General features: G+C 40.2%; 1 protein-coding gene across 2 annotated transcripts; it reads right to left on the bottom strand.

Moving 5' to 3' along the window:
• Positions 1 to 1,404: 1,404 nt before the first annotated feature.
• On the bottom strand, positions 1,405 to 16,004 carry kiaa1328 (KIAA1328 ortholog). Of its 2 annotated transcripts, none has more exons than XM_085353913.1 (12): positions 15,941 to 16,004; positions 15,528 to 15,563; positions 15,216 to 15,457; positions 13,964 to 14,064; positions 13,711 to 13,826; positions 9,159 to 9,283; positions 7,738 to 8,120; positions 7,420 to 7,638; positions 7,179 to 7,274; positions 6,999 to 7,090; positions 6,726 to 6,834; positions 1,405 to 1,633 (listed from the first exon to the last, which is right to left on the bottom strand). In XM_085353913.1, exons 1-12 carry the CDS (start codon positions 15,993 to 15,995, stop codon positions 1,405 to 1,407), a joined length of 1,803 nt encoding a protein of 600 aa, XP_085210039.1. In that variant the 5' UTR covers positions 15,996 to 16,004. The 2 variants fall into 2 exon arrangements, with proteins under 2 accessions (XP_085210039.1, XP_085210038.1); XM_085353912.1 differs by having other exon boundaries at positions 7,002 to 7,090; positions 15,941 to 15,995.
• Positions 16,005 to 16,020: the final 16 nt, after the last annotated feature.

Below are 16,020 nucleotides of genomic sequence, written 5' to 3'. Positions count from 1 at the left end.
GCTCCTTTTGACCAAGTGATGTCAAAGACAGATTTGAATTATTTATTTCATTGTCTGTTTATTTATTTGTTTATTTATTTGTGCTGTTTGAGCCAAGATCTGAGCTCTCATTACTGACACTGATCTGTTTTCTTGCAAGCGTTAACCTTGAATCGCGACACATCTTACCGCTCAAGTATTGGAAGTTTAACCACTACTAAGACTGCTTCTACATTTTTCCTGTGGCTTGCAAACTACTCACAACAATGCAGTACAACACTAAAGCCTTATGTATATTTGTAATTATAAATGCATACTGTTCTGTTCATTTAAAAAAAAAAAAAGGAAAAGCTTTGTTAAAAGATCGTTTCAAAATAAAATGCCACCGTTAAGCAAAGTGGGGGAAATAGTAATCCCTAGTTAAACACATCTTAAATCAACTGTTCAATCAGAAGAGACGCCTTGAGGTCAGTATAAGTTGCTGCTAATATTTAATGAACTAATGTCTGGTTTATTGTAAACAACTTTTGAAAACTGTATTCCCTTCCCTTCCTATTCTCCCCATTGTGCTTCATTTTGTTCAACAGAGCTCTGATCTTGTTCAACTCACGTGTTCTACCGAGAACTAAATTCAATGAAAACTGCACTATTTCATCCAAAAGAAATTTGAGTTCCTATCATTTTTTTTTCGGTGCTGTTATCAGTGATTTTTATTTCTAAAGCTCAGTAGTGTTGCTAGAATCACATTTTACTTCATGTGGTTTTCAAAGTGTTCTGGAAATCTATTTCCCAATTTCAGCACATATGGAGGGGGGTGATGAATGTTGCATATTAAGCTTTGCCAGGTTCCTGATGAGCCAAGCTTCTGATGGGCAGCACGCTTTAGGCTCCCGCCCCCGTCTCTCCAGACTGCACCATTCTCTGGTCCCCTGGACTCTTCTTTTGTAATTCTAAATGAATGATGCGTCTCAGCTTAGCCCAATAATAAAGCACAGTCTAGAATAAAATACTCTTGTGTTGTGTCATAATTACTGCTGATTGGTAACTTCTTGATATAAGATTCCCCTGGTTACTTTGGGGTTTACACAATGGCAACAGCTGTCTGCTACAGGATAGTTGTCACATGTGTATGGAACCGACTATGTATAATATTTCCAGTAAATCAGAGATTTATAAAATTTGCATCCTTTAGCCAGATGCACAGTGGAAAATTATGTCATATTGGCAATTTTTTACAAACGAGGCTTGAAAAATAAACATTTATTAGTATTTAAAAAAAATTCTACCAATATCACAATCTATGCAAACCGTGTGACATTGATTCTGATTTTAGAAAACCAATAAAAAGTTAAATGAAAAACATTTAAAAAAAAAAAAAAATGGACACAGCTGACTGAATCTTTTTCATGCTCCTCATTTTTTTCGTCAGCAAATGAAGAAAATATCTTCTAGTATTTTGCTTTCTTCCAGGTCTTGCTGAGTGCTCTGAGGACGAGGTCCACCAGGGGTAAGCATGGTTCGGCTCACTGATTTGGGGGCAGTATGAGCCGGTCTGTGTTGCAATGCTCTGGCTCTTTGAGTGGTTGTCTTGCATTGCTCAGGTGCAGAAACAGGACTAAAGATATCCAATAACTCAACCAGAGAAAAGTCCAACCTGAAAAAAAAGAAAAACTTTAGGTTAGGTTTCTAGCCCCCGCCCCCCCCCCATTTTGCTTTTTTAGCCTCCACAGCTTGTTTCAAAGGTTGAATTGACACAGGCTACATTTATGAGCCCTGTACAGAGGAAACACTTTAAATGAGCTTTCTCACTGTGGTTTCATTGTAGCAGAGGAATGCACACAGAAAGCCTGCCAGTTACATTCTGCTTAACTATGAGGGCACATAAACAGAGCAAGCTGAGAGACTGACATCACAAATGTACAAAGCAACATCCAGTTAGAGCTAAAAACAAAGCAAAAAAAAACAAAACACTTGGGTGAGAGTTTTGCTTTCTTGTGGTCTGTGTTAACAACTGAAAGGTGAACAAAAAATATTTTCATACAAGTGTTAACAAATCTTTCTTGGTGAAGTGCCTACTGAACCCTAACAAGCAGCGTTAACAAGTCCAAACCACTGGGGCGTCCCAGCAGAAAAACACAGTTTCTTGCAGGTGTGAGAGAACAAGGGGGAGAGAACCCAGTGCCTTCTCCCCTGGAATAGAAATGAGGGGAATGTGCGGTGAAATAAATAAACCAAAACAGGGGAGATTAAGCTAATAGAGATTCAATCCCTCAGTCTGGCTGGTTTGATAAATTATTCAGTGTATACACAGTCGAACGACGGCCATTCCAGATACAAAACATGAATTCTTTAAAGCACGCTCGACTGATGTTGCTAACATAATTCTCTGCTCGTTTAAAGCCGCATCGATTTGCATTGCGCGGCTCTGCACACAGCTCTCCCAGGTAAGGCCGATCCTTGGGATGTACTTGTTGATATGCATGCGGGTGGTCAGCACACAGACGCAGTGGTGAAACTTCCAATCAGGGTGCATTTATGTTCCTCAACACGTAACTATGGACCTTGATATGTCATGTTTTCAAACTAACTTCAGGCTTCACATATCAATAGCCGAAAAGGCTTTTAAAGGGCTATATTTTGCTTTAGCAACATGAATTCATGTATGTACATGTTTGAGCAAAGGGATTTGATTGGGGGAAGAAAGAAAAAAAACAAGAAAAGAAGCTCAACTAAGTAAATCTGTCTTCCTCATTTGGTCTCCTGCCTGTCAACAGCAAAGGAGAAAAGAGGAGAAAGTCTGAGAGCATGAGTGAGAAGGAGTGTGTATGTGCCCGCTTGTAAGAGAGAGTCTGGAAATGACTGCTGCTTTGTGGATAGAGATGGAGGCAGAGAGGGAATGTGGGGGAGGGACTTTGGCTGGGTTGCTTCGCTCGAAATGTGAGAATTTGCATTTTTATTTGTTGATTTATTTAATGGACAGGGCTCTCAAACAGCCATCCATCAACAAACGACATGTTGGTAATGAATAATGCATCACTTACCGGCGGTCACAATCTATAACAAGGGTAGTGCGGGGGGTAGGGGGTATAGTTTGGGCAGCAGTATTGGGGGGTGGCAATGGGTAGGGCGAGGGAGGGCTGCTGGCACAGAGATTGCATGAAGGCCAAAGAGAAGAATGCCAATAGATTTTCAGAGGGGGTATACGGTGCGACAAAGAACTTCATTTCTTGGCTCCAGTTTGCATGAAGTAAAGTTGTGAATTGATGATGGATATTTATATCTCCCAAGGGAGTCCTGGCAGAATCATTTTTACTGTGTGCTTACAGATAAAATACATGGACAGCAGTAGCAGCAACACACGTTTCTGTCACTGTTTTTTTTTTTAAAAAGAGAAAAATAAGGTCTTGGACCTGGAATGTCGGGTCATTTTGAGAGCATCTGAAGACATCACGTTGTCAACATAAAGCATTTAGTACTTTTATCCTTAGGACAGGAAATGTAACAGAAAGGAGACTCGGACAAAGTTTAATCTTGATTTTGAAATTTAAAAAAGGGGTTATAATGACTACTGTGAAACAGTAGATGTGCGCTGCTCTGCTTTCAAATACTTTTTAAATGCTTCAAACTCGTACACCAAGAAGTCTTCAGAGTACAATAAAAAAATAAAAATAAAAAATAAAAAACACAACTACTGGACTTTATTTTCCCCAATTTATCAGTTACAGAGCTTCTGTTTCTCTTTTCTAGCTCCATGAGGCCAGATAAAAATTTTCAGAAAACTTCTTCAGCATATGCTACTCACCACCTCCTTCCCACTCATAACTTTCTCTTTCATTAAAGATAGCCGTCTCGCCCCGGCGCCTCTTTTCATTTGCAGTCCAAACAGTAAGATAAAAAACCTATAATGGCCACTGTGTATATCCCGCATGTCAATTTCCCAGCCAATCAATAGCAGGCGGGCAATGGCAGGAAGGATCAAGATGAGATGGGCGGCGTGCGCTGGAACTGTCTCATTACTAACTAGCACAGGATTCATGAAAGGATTAAAAAGGTCACTTAATATTAACCTCAGTTTGGTTGTGCGATTTGCACATCAACATCGAATTGGTTAAGATTAGATGGTTACAAGAGCTATTTTGTTGCCAAGTGAAGGAGAACGCTTCAGGTAACATGGGGAATTTTTCAGTAAGATTTTTTTGTTTGGTTTTGTTTTGTTTGTTTGTTTTATCTTTAAAGATATTTAAATAAAACAAGTTTAATAGTGATAATAAAGCCATTCTTTCTTTAAACAACCTCAAATATCAAAACTTGATGTGGTTGTTCCCATGATTCACTAACCAAAGCTATAAAAGATTTCCCCCCCCCCCACACACACACACACACAGATGAAAATAAGTATTTTTGAAAACTAGCACCAAACCACACATTACTGATCTGCTAAAGTCAGGCCGCTCTGACAGGTTTCTGATGAGCTCAGAGCAACAACATATTGCCTTCACTTCATTCACTGAATTCTTTTACAACTATTTTTATTCTCGGTATTTTGAACACCAGCTAAGGGAAAGACATATGTCTAATACGATTCAGTGGATTACCAAAGGATTATAAATATCTGAAAAGATGCACATGAAAAAAACATGTTGCAAGAAAACCACAAAAGGCATCTGAGACACAGACTTCCTCATTACTGGCACAAAAAAAAAAAAGAAAGAAGACATTGTGTATCTAAGAGTAGAACAATTTTAATAGGCTTTGGAGGTGAAAATGAATGGTAATAAGATCTGATACTCCAGATCCCCTGCTGGAATTAATGGGCATCTGCTAGAGCTCACAGTTCAACTTGGACCAGGCGCTGCTTTATTTAAGAGTTAATCGTCAGAAGTTGGAAACTTCAAGGTGTTTTGAAGAACTATCCTTCAAAACAAGGAGGGGGAGGCTGTCTCACAGCTAGTGTATCTGCTATCTACCACTGCATTTACAACAAGGTAGAGGAAATCTGACATTACAGAAAAGAATTGCTCCAGTGTGGAAATAATAATGGCTTTAAAGGAAAGCTGTGCAGAATCACAAATTATTTTTTAGCATCTGATATTTTTTTTGCATTTAATTCCACTGCGGCCTTGGAGTCCAACTGAACATGCACATTGCACACGCATTAAGACAACACACAGTCAGGTTAATTACTATTCCATGTACAGAGTCCTTTGCATTTTTAGGAAATGCTTGCACTCAGTGATTCATCCCTATCTTCAAATCCCCTCTCCCCCCTTCTTACATCTTTCTCACCGTTTCCACTACTATCCATCTGAACCTGCTCTACCTTTCCTCGCTTCCCATTTTTTCACTTTATCCAATGCTCTCACCCTCAAACACACTTTTAACATCTCTCCCTCACTTCTGCTTTCTTCGTCTCATTTCTGTGGCTGAGCGGACGGGGGGGGGGGGGGGGGGGGGGGGGGGGGGTGTATCCAGAAGTCTGTTCAATTACACCTGCTGCAGGATCCCTGCTAGGACGACTAATGGAACGCAGCATGTCTCCTGACAGGCTGGCCGCAGCACTAGCTAGCCCAGTAAAAAGCTTCAATTAGCTTCTCGCAGCTCGAAAAGTTAGCTAGACTAAGAAAAGTCATCATTTAACCACAAACACTGCAGCAACAGCAAGCCCAGGAAAAAAACATTAAATACTTATATTCTAAATCTGCTGTAATCTTTTTGTTGGAAACAGGAGGAAAAGACACTCGCTGCCACAGACCACTAATAAAACACTCCAATTTATCACCTAGTTTCTAAGCTGCTACCTTTATTTCACCCATAAATCCTTGTGGAAAACATTCCTTAACCCGAGGACCCTCAGTTCAGAATTTTAGATAAACACAGATTCATGACTTCTTACATCCTTCAGATGTTTGAACTGTGTTGATTTTTCATATATGTTTTTAAATCACAAATCTGCTGGCACAAGATTCACCATAACTGGTGGCCTGATGGCGACGGGTCAGTTAATAAATAAATACATAATAATAATAATAATAATAATAATAATAATAATAAAGTATGTTGGGGACCCTGACTGGCTAACTGCTGGCCTGTTGGGGTCAGTGAAGGCTTTTTCAGTGATCATGTACTCTCACATATGAGAAGTGTTTTTTCTTACAGTTAGTATACCAATAAGTCCTACAACACACCAAATGTTCAGTTAGATTAAATGTGAAGAAAAGCTACTTTTCAGCTGCTCCAACCCACCACTGGTGCATTTTACACAACAGCAGCACAAACAAACTAAGAAATTGTTCAAATGAAAGCTGTCAAGATATGCAAATGAACTGCTTGTTTAGTTTGCCACAATCTTTAAATTTGGCTGACTTTTTGTAATGATTGCTGGAGCAGACAGCAGCTACCCCAGCCCAGCGATACACAAATCATGGGCGAGTCTAAAAAGGGGTATAGCATTTACTCCACTACATTTACTTTAAACCTTTAGTTACTTAATATTTGATCGATTTACCTTTATGACATAAAATTTTGTATTTCTTGTGTAGTATAGGGGAAAAATATTATGCTGGACACTGTAACACTTTAACACATTAACATAAATATTTCAACCACACAGACTGTTCTTCTGAGAACTACATTATCCAATATAATTGCTAAAAATGGACCACCCTTATAAACATTGTACAGCACTTTAATGAACTTACAAACTATTACAATAAATGTTTATTAAATTGTTTATTGATGTTTGTTACCTGGTGTCTGGAGTCTTTTGGATTGCAGATACTGATGTGTGCTTCCTCAGGCTTGCAGGTGATTCAGCAGGAGATGTGGCCATGTCCTTTGTGGGCTGTTTTAAATATTCTGAGGTCAAGAAAAGGATATATTTGCTTTTTTTATTAAAAATTTAACAAGGTATTTTAGTGATACATGAGAGTGCTAAAATATGTATTTCAAGCTAAACTGTTCCCCTGTCTCAAGCTAAACTGTGCAAACACTTTATTGATTAATTGATAATACAAGCTTACCACTGCCATTGTTCAGAGGATTAGGTACAGTTTCTGGATGCTTTTCATGCAAGCTCTGTCCTCCAGGATGTACTCCTGCATCATCACACACACTGTAGACAACATACAAAATGCATTAATGTTCCTTTCACATGTGTCTGGTTGGTGTGCAATATCTGTATATGCCAAAATTTGCTTTACCTGGAGGGTATATCTTGGTGCGAAGGATTCTGCACTTCTGTAACATCACTCCTAGTATTAGAGGAGCTGACCTCAGCTTGAGTAGCTGGTTGAAATCTAACACAGATATAGCAAGTTAAAATAGTCTGCAATGGTATAAACTGAAGTACAGAGGATGACACAAAATATGAAAAGACCAAGGATTGCAGACACGTAATGGATGTACCAAAGTAACTACCGTCAACAGCAAATACCGTTCTACCTTTTGTAATCAAGATGTGACTGCTGTAGTTGCTGATTCTGTCTCTGGAGCCTTTCCTCCTGCTCTGCCAGGCGTGCATGCAGCCTCTCTCTCTCCATCTCTAACTGCATCTTCTGCAGCAGCAGCTGGTGCCTCTTCTCCTCCCAGTCCTCCTGACCCAGCAGAGGCCTGGTCAGAGCTTCCTTGGCCCCAGAGTCCATGATATTCCCACTATGGAGCCTATGTGCAAATGCATGTTACATGCCATCTCCTTTGTGCCTTGCTAAAATTTTCAACATGAAAAAAGGAAAGTAATGCTGGTATGGCTGAATACTGTACCTTTTACACTCATCTTGGTTAAAGGTATCATGGTGGCTCAGACGAGAGGAACTGTGAATTCTTTGCTGCTGTGTTCCACAGACAGTGCCTTGATCCCTGCATTCACAACACTCACATCTGTGGGATGAGTGTGGGCCCCTGCACTCTATTTTTTGACAATTATGCTGTATTACTGGCCCATGAGTTGGACTTAACGGTCCATCACAAGAAAGACAAGCAGTGCTCCTAAATGTCCGTACTGCTCCTCTTCTTCCATAACCATTCCTGTATGCTCGAGCTTGTGGTCCTCCAGTAGCAGCGTGACTGAGGTATGAGCCATCAAAGAGTGAGCTATTAGCTCTGCTTGTAGATGTCCTATTGGGGAGTTCCTCACTACTGTGCACCTGGACAGAGAACAAAGAGGACAATTAATGTGTTTTGGCCCATTAAGGAAGCCTCTGAAAAACTGATGGGAGTTTTTCAGCCAAAACATTCGACTGCTCCATAAAACTTTAATTTAGAGCTGGCTGCAAAGCTGAAATTTACCAATACGGAATTAGGCCTCGCTTAGCAACCTAATTTGCTCGCGTTACTATGTGCCGTAAAAGCTCCCCATTTGCTTACAAGAGCAATTTCACAAGAACTCACATTTCACTTGCACTCTATGTGAGCTGCTGCGACCCAAGGCATCTTTTTTGGTCTACTTCCTTCCATTTGTGCACATAATTACTGTGGCTGTGTACTGAGTTAAGAGATACCAAAGAACAGTTCATATAAAAGGTAGTAGGTGAGCACATGCTCTGTAGACACTGGTAATGAAAATGATATGATGATGACACTGATGATCCTCTTGTGCTAAAGTGGTGATTTCACCATGGACCTTGTATAGCTATAATATAAAAGGGATAAACCTGTGTTTTTCAACTAAACACAAGTGACAGGTGAGCAAAGATCATGAACATTATGAGATAAACATAAGGAGAAAAGCCCATTTTATAGTAGACTGAGAAAGAGACTGACTAATTTGCTGAGGGTCAGAGAGCAGGCAAACACACATTATTCAGAGCCACTGCGGACAATGAGGTTGGCCAAGTCATCCATTCATACAGAGGCTGCAGCCAGAGAGGCATCTTCGCCTTTAAAGTGTCACCTTGAGAGAGTTTTTACTAGGTTGTAGTCATATTGAGGTAGTGACTGTGGACTGTAGTGATTTGTTATAAATTATTATGGCACTTGGCCATGGAACAATGCCTCTTGCATGTGTTTCCACTGGATTTTTTTGTATGTGACTGATGGCAAACAGGGCTATTGCCTGAATGTGGCTCCCATAGGAGAATGGCTGTCATTTTATTGTGCATTTTCCATTGCAATAGAAACATAAAAGGAAATGTGTGTACATATAACCTATAACACACACACAACCATTTTATCCCATATCTTACCTTACTGTGACTTGATGGCTGGCTAAGCTGGGCAATGGACTGATTGAGCTTTGCGTGTTGCTGAGAAATGTATTGTTGGTAGAGCCCAAGCAGCTCCTGGCACTCTTTGTACTGCTGCTGCAGACCTGGAGGACCAAGGGTTAAGTAACTAACAAAGTAGAACAACAGCTAAACTGAAACAAAAGAAACCCTTAGAGTAAAACATAACCACCACCCCAGATTTGGCTGAGAAATCATGCAGTGAGTTCCATCAAATTGTGTGACTGAAAGAAATTCTGGCTTCACTATTTGATTCAAATAGGAAGGAGTTTTCATTTTCATTCAAAATAAATAAATAAATCTTACAAATCCCTAACGTGTAGCTCTTTGATGAGTTCAATTTTTGCTGAGAAGTAGTTTTAGTAAAAGAAAAGTTTCTCCTGTGCTACTTTGAAGATGCTGGATTTAGATCGACAATCTGAATTAAAACCTTGTTTCCGTAATCAATTACACATTGGACCAGAAAAGTAGAGAAAAGGCAAAGCTGAAAACAGAGACAGGGAAGAGTCCAGCAAAATCAAAGTTGTTGTTGTGGCACAGAGCTTTCACCATCTGGGCAGGGCCAAGCTGTTTTGAGCTGAGCTGGGCAATGCCACGCCAGGCTATCTGCCAGACAGAGAGCTGGCAGACACAAGAAAACTAATCTGGAGCGGGACTACTGCTGCGCCTCAGGAGCCCCACTAATGACAGTGGCAGCACCAAACCACACCCGCACATACAAAGATAATGAGCATGAGAATGGAGAGACTGCACACAGACATACTCGCACACATTCAATAATCATTGTCAATCTGACTCTCTAGTACAAACATAAAAACAGCAAGACACAAGAGCACAAATTCCCCACCTGCACTGTAAACAGCCCGCACACAAACACTACAATAAAGCAAGTAGTACACACACTCCCACCCAAGCTGACCATAAAGTGTGTTCCTTTAGGCCATATCTTTTTATGATGGTGCCCCTGCTCCCCCAGCTGATGAGTTTCTCAGCATCCATTTGGAAAAGAAACCCTCATTTTAAAGAGAAAATCAAAGTTCAAAGAAGAGTCTTATTGAAGGAATAGTTGGCAGAACACTCCATAAGAAAACACTTTGGTTGTTAGAAGACTTCAATCAGGCTGTGGAAATGAGACACAGGGAAAGAGAAGAGAGCGGTGACGACTTTGAATTGAGGACCAGACACCAGACAAAAGCAATGCAACAGCTTCCATAAACACTAGAAAAATGCGAGGAAATGTTTTGATTGAACCCTCCGTCTAACTAGGGCTCCTCTACCGCCTCACTGATCTCCATGGAAGCAGTTCCATACACAGAACTTAAGGACATCACAAGGACATCACATCATGTAAACCTGTGTTGGGAGGTCTATTTATGCAGCATGAATAAAAGTCCTAAAGGGGAGATAGTGAACATGCTTATACAACTAAACCTCACTGAAATCCAAGGTAATGTGTGGTGTGTTCAGGGTTTGTTTTTCTTTTAAATGCATATTTTACCACAATATAAGGCAATTCCCACTTTATGTCGGCATACAAAGCAGAGACCACACGCAATCTAAAACACACAAGCAAAGTCCATCTGTGCTGAACACCCAAGCAGGCTGCAGCATCATATCATCCCAGTGCATAGATGAACATAACATGTGTTAATGTGTTGACAGGGTAATGCAGTCCCTGGATAGCAAGTGCTAGGTAATCTGAACTGAGTGGCGCAACACTGATAAGATTCCACTTCTCAGCCAGTCGCTACACTAAACATGCTTCCTCTACAGCCTTGGACATCAGCCAATGGGGGCCAAGCTCTCAGCAAGCCCCTAGTTTACATCAGAGCTGCAACGTGCCAACAATGACTTACTCCTCCCCCCTGCTCCAAAAATACTCCGAATCAAGGGCTTGGGTTGAAGAGGCTTCAGACGGGGTCTGTCAAAATGATTCACTTCCCTGTCAGGCCGAGGCTCAAATGAAATAATGAAATCCACTTCAAGGTGGAACAAATTTGCACAGGAGGGGGGAATATTTTAAAACCTGCTTTAGCACAGTGTGCCAAACAGATTGAGCCTGAGCTGGAATGTGAGAGGTATGGGGGCGGAGACGGATGTGTGAATATGTGTGAGAGTATGAATGTGTGTAAGGAAGAAATGGTGGGGAATTAATAGAAGGAGACGGTTTACATTACTGCTTCAATCCTGCTGAATCTGAAAAAGAGACATGAATGCCAAATCTCACAATAAACCAATACACAACTCCACACATCATCTTACAGTTATTTTAGAAAATGTCTGGAAATTTCCAAGAGTGAAGATGAAGAAAACCATTCTCAGGCATCTTCGAGACTCATTGATCAGAACTCTAAAGCAATAGCAGTTCTGAGGCACAGATGCACGACCTGGCATCAGTACAAACTGGCTGGTGGCTATGGAATATGTCAAATGGCACACCTACCAAAGCTTAAAACACAAGGTCCATAAAAAAAATATTACATTTATTAAGCATTATTTATTTTACATTAGGCTCACAACTGGTTCCATTCACTTTTATTATACTCCTGCAGAAAGAATGGCTATATATTCAAATATAAAGCTGTCGTATTTACCCACTGGTAGGTAGTAATTTATTGTAAAGGACTACTGCACTACTTCCAAGAATAAAAGGTGAGTTACACAACAACAAGACCAAAAATCATCATAACCCCTAAAACATAACAAATTTGAATTTATCCAAAAGCAAGCATTTGATGTATGCTTATCACAAAAAGCACACTTGATAAAATTAGATTTCCGCATTGTAAATGTCACACATAAAAACCTTTAAGGCCAGAAATGGATTTAGCACTCCTGTGATAGAGGAATGCCAATGCATTCCTCTATCAAATGCCATTTTAGTAACACGCAGCAGAACTGTTGTGTCCCTCTCTCCATGGCCTCAGGATTCCCTCCAATTGTTTCAGCTCAATAAGTGGCATTACATGTAGCACCTGCTGTGCCTTGTTCTGGATACAGAAAGTAAAACAGTATACCATGTTACTAACGCCACCTTGACTTGTGCTCGTGCCAACATGCCCTGAAGTAAAAAAGCATCCTTTCTATCTGAAACACAAATTCAGCCCTGTGTGCCAGTCAGCTCCAAATGTCAGCTGAACATCCCAAATATCAAGGGTACTTTTCCTTCTCATCCTAGTTGGCTTGGGGCTAAGGTATAGTCCTACATTCTTTATACCCCTGACATCCCTGAATCTTGGTGAGATAAGATAAGCTAAGGCGTAATGGAATTAGACTTGACAAGACTCTCATTCAGTGTGTTTGCCTTTGGTGTCTCCTTAACCTTTCGGAGAAGTGCCGAAACCTTCTGCCTGAGAAGAGCCTTCGTGACTCTTGCACACACTTTAAAAGACTACGTTCTCCCCCCCGGAGGTGCTTGGATCCGAACACTTTTTCCTCTCAAATACCTTTTTAATGGAGTTTAGAAGTTTGGTGTAAATGCCAAGTCTCCAAGCCAAAGTGCCTTTAATTGAGTTGTGCTTTCCTAATTTTCCCTGCCGCCGTTGCCAATCGTGCAATTTACCAGCCGGGTCAATTACTCTTCATATTTCGCAGTGTTTTTAACCTAAATTGACTGCTGGCCATACTCTAGTTTGACCTGAGCAGAATTGTTATGAAGACAGCAGATTGGGGTGTAGCATTACAACTCTAGCACCGTTAGACATGTTAGACCAACAAGAATCAGCTGTTGACCTGTCTGATCTCATTTTCTACAGGAGAAACTGAGAGATATTCTCTAACACTGAATAGTATGGGAGGGTGACAAAAAAACACGGTAAAAAGCAAATACTGTGGTCTTCTCTGTGAATATGAAAATTCATCTTTGGATGATAAGATGATTTAGATGGTTTAGGGCACGGCTCCAACCATGAAATTGATTCTGTACACAACAGCGGATAAGCTACAAGCACTCGCAAAAGACAACTGCAGCAGACATCAAGTAATATAAATTCATCTGCTCTACTTCTCTGCCTTTTGTATCAGATTGAAGGTTCTTGCCCAAAGACTGTAAATAGCCTTGCCTGAGACAACACTGCCCCCTGCAGACTTTCTTTTTGAACAGCACACACAATACAATCATATACAGTAAATACCATAATGAGCCACAAGGTGTTGGCTTTATGAAATGTCTTTTCTTAAATACATTTTACTTTTGGGGTTTTTTAAACATCAGCTTTAGCACAATAACTCCTTTTTGGTGTCTTTGCAGCAGCCTTATCACGTGAAGATGCATGTTCCAAAATAGTTTAAACAAACATCATTAAAGAAGGTCAAGTTGTCTGACAAACATTCAAACAGAACAAGATGAGCAGATCTGCTTTCACTGATTATAAACATAACCCAATGCAGCTCTCAAAAGAGCATCCACAGCCTTATCATTTCACTTAAAAAAAAAAAAAATTCACTTCATATGGCCCATTAGGAAAAGCAGGGCATTATACATTGCAGCTGTCTGCTTGCTTTGAAAGGATACTTTCCCTTTCCTGTGCTATGATTTGGTTCTGTTGCTCTAGCTGCTGAATCTTGCATTCAAAATTTCCCTGTTCATCTTTCAGACGCCGCACCGACTCTTCTTTCTCCTCGCTCACTCTAGAGAACAGGGAAACAAAAGACAATTTAAAAATAAAATAAAAAAAGAAGGAAAACATATGAGGAGTTAATAAAATACATTTTAATTTCCATCACTATAAATTGTTAAATTCATAAAAGATAATAACGTTGGATACCTAGCCAGTTCTTCAATGAGATTTGCAATTCGTCGCTTATCTTCAGGACAAAGGTCTTTCAGACAGACCTCACTCTTTGCTTTGCTGACTTCAGAAATTACCTTTAAGAATATGAGAGTAAGAGTTAAACATACAGATTTAATAATAAAGAGTAGCAGTACTGTTTCTATATACACTCACTGGCCACTATATTTAACAAATTCATCTGTTTGTTAGGTTCAGCCAATCATATGACAGCAATTCATGTAGTCTAGTTCAGCGGTCCCCAATCCCCGGGCCTCGGACCGGTACCGGTCCGTGTGTCGTTTGGTACCGGGCCACGAGAGTTGAGGCTCAGGTGTGAAATGTATGGTTTTCAGGGTTTTTATCAGTTTTCAGCGTTATTTTGTTATCGTTTTTATCGTTAACTTGGTTTTTCTGGGTCTTTTCACGTGTGTTATGAATAAATCTTCTTTTTTCGGTACCAGTACTAGTTATATTTTGTTGTATTTATCCGCGACACCTTAAAGGCCAGTCCGTGAAAATATTGTTGGGCATAAACCGGTCCGTGGCACAAAAAAGGTTGGGGACCGCTGGTCTAGTTGACCTGCTTCATTTCAAACCATCAGATTGGACAATAGAAGATTTAAAAACATTGCTTGGTCTAATGAGTATTGATTTTTTCTGTGGTATCCAGATGGTAGTCTGAGAATTTGGAGTAAATAACATTAAAGAATGAATCCATCCTGCATTGTATTAGCATGATGGCTTTGGTGTAACACTAAAGTCTACCTGAGTATTAACCATGTCCATCTTTTTATGACCAGTGTACTATCTTCTGTCACATGACATGTCACAAAGCTCAAATAATCTCAAACTGATTTCATGAACATGATGAGGAGTTCACTACTCAAATAGCCCCAAAAGTCACCAGCTCACAATGCAAAAGAGCACCTTTGGGTTTTGGCGAACCTGGAGATTGACAATATTGATGTGCAAGTGGCAAATTTGAAGCAACTGTGTGATGCTAATACATCAATATGGACAAAAATCTTTAAGGAATCTTTCTAGCCCCTTGTTGAATTTATGCCACAAAGAATTAAGGCAGTTCAGAAGTCAAAAGGGTGTTCAACCTGATACTAGCAAAGCGTCACTAATGAAGTGGACAGTGGGTTTATTTGAGACCAAAAAAAGCACTATACGAATTTAAATTCAGTGCATTACATATTGCCATTTAATCAAAAAAGTTCAGCCGAAAAAAATCCTATGATACCTGTGAAACCGGAAGAAAAGTCTGAGGTGTCATCACAGCAGCATTGTGGTGAACAGACACGTCCTCCTTAGTATAAACCCCTGAGTGATCACTTTGGTTTTTGACTTCTCTCCTTTGCTTGGCCTGTTTTTTGCAGTCAGAAGTGCTCTTCACTCCCATCTTGTGGCCTCTTTTCTTGGATGTACTGGTACTGAGTGGTTTCAGGTTAAAAGGGGCCTGAGACGTCACTTCTCCGTCCACCCCTGAGGATGTTAAGAAGACAACAATAAGAGCCACTCTATATAAAGTTTTACTGTTTATCACTGGACTCACCAGGAATAAACACCAAAGGCCGTTCATCATCTGACACTGTGTGGGCATAACAAAAAGAGGATGGAGACACTCAAATTAAACAGCTGCAGATGGCTTTTACAGTGTTATTTTTGCTCTGTTCTGTATTGGGAGACCTAGCAGGACTAACTCAGTGTAAGAGGTAGCATGAATACCGTTATCATCAATAACAAACTATCCAAAATCAACTTGAAATAAGTGGTTAGGTGAGCAGTCTTTATCTTAACTATAATTAGCTACAAGCTCTCTCACTTCCTCAGAGAAAACAACTTTCTAGTACGGACGTAAAAGTAACACTATAACTCTACTTCGAAAAGCTTTATGTCTTCCTGTAAGATATATACAACTGTGAAGTGTTGGATAAGGCTAATGTAGCTCGATAAAAGTCAGCGTACCGCCATTCATCCAAAATATCCCCGAATTTTCACTTCTTTTCGCTGCTGCCGCCATGTTGAATCAACCGCCACCACTCCCA

The sequence above is a fragment of the Diplotaxodon limnothrissa genome, linkage group LG5, assembly GCF_057381915.1.
Source record: "Diplotaxodon limnothrissa isolate DT_005_m linkage group LG5, D_limnothrissa_male_GT1.1, whole genome shotgun sequence".
Classification (NCBI taxonomy): domain Eukaryota; kingdom Metazoa; phylum Chordata; class Actinopteri; order Cichliformes; family Cichlidae; genus Diplotaxodon; species Diplotaxodon limnothrissa.
Note: the sequence above shows the minus strand (reverse complement) of the source record. Positions and strands in the feature narration are given on the sequence as shown.

What these genes read in the sequence shown, in the direction of transcription:
- kiaa1328 (XM_085353913.1), bottom strand. Translation starts at nt 15,995, where the DNA reads ATGGCGGCAGCAGCGAAAAGAAGTGAAAATTCGGGGATATTTTGGATG. An exon ending in CATAGCACAGGAAAGGGAAA is followed by an intron (nt 9,284 to 13,710) that starts GTATCCTTTCAA and finishes TTGGTCCTCCAG; the next exon opens with GTCTGCAGCAGCAGTACAAA. An exon ending in CAAAAGACTCCAGACACCAG is followed by an intron (nt 1,634 to 6,725) that starts GTAACAAACATC and finishes CTTTTTTTTCAG; the next exon opens with GTTGGACTTTTCTCTGGTTG.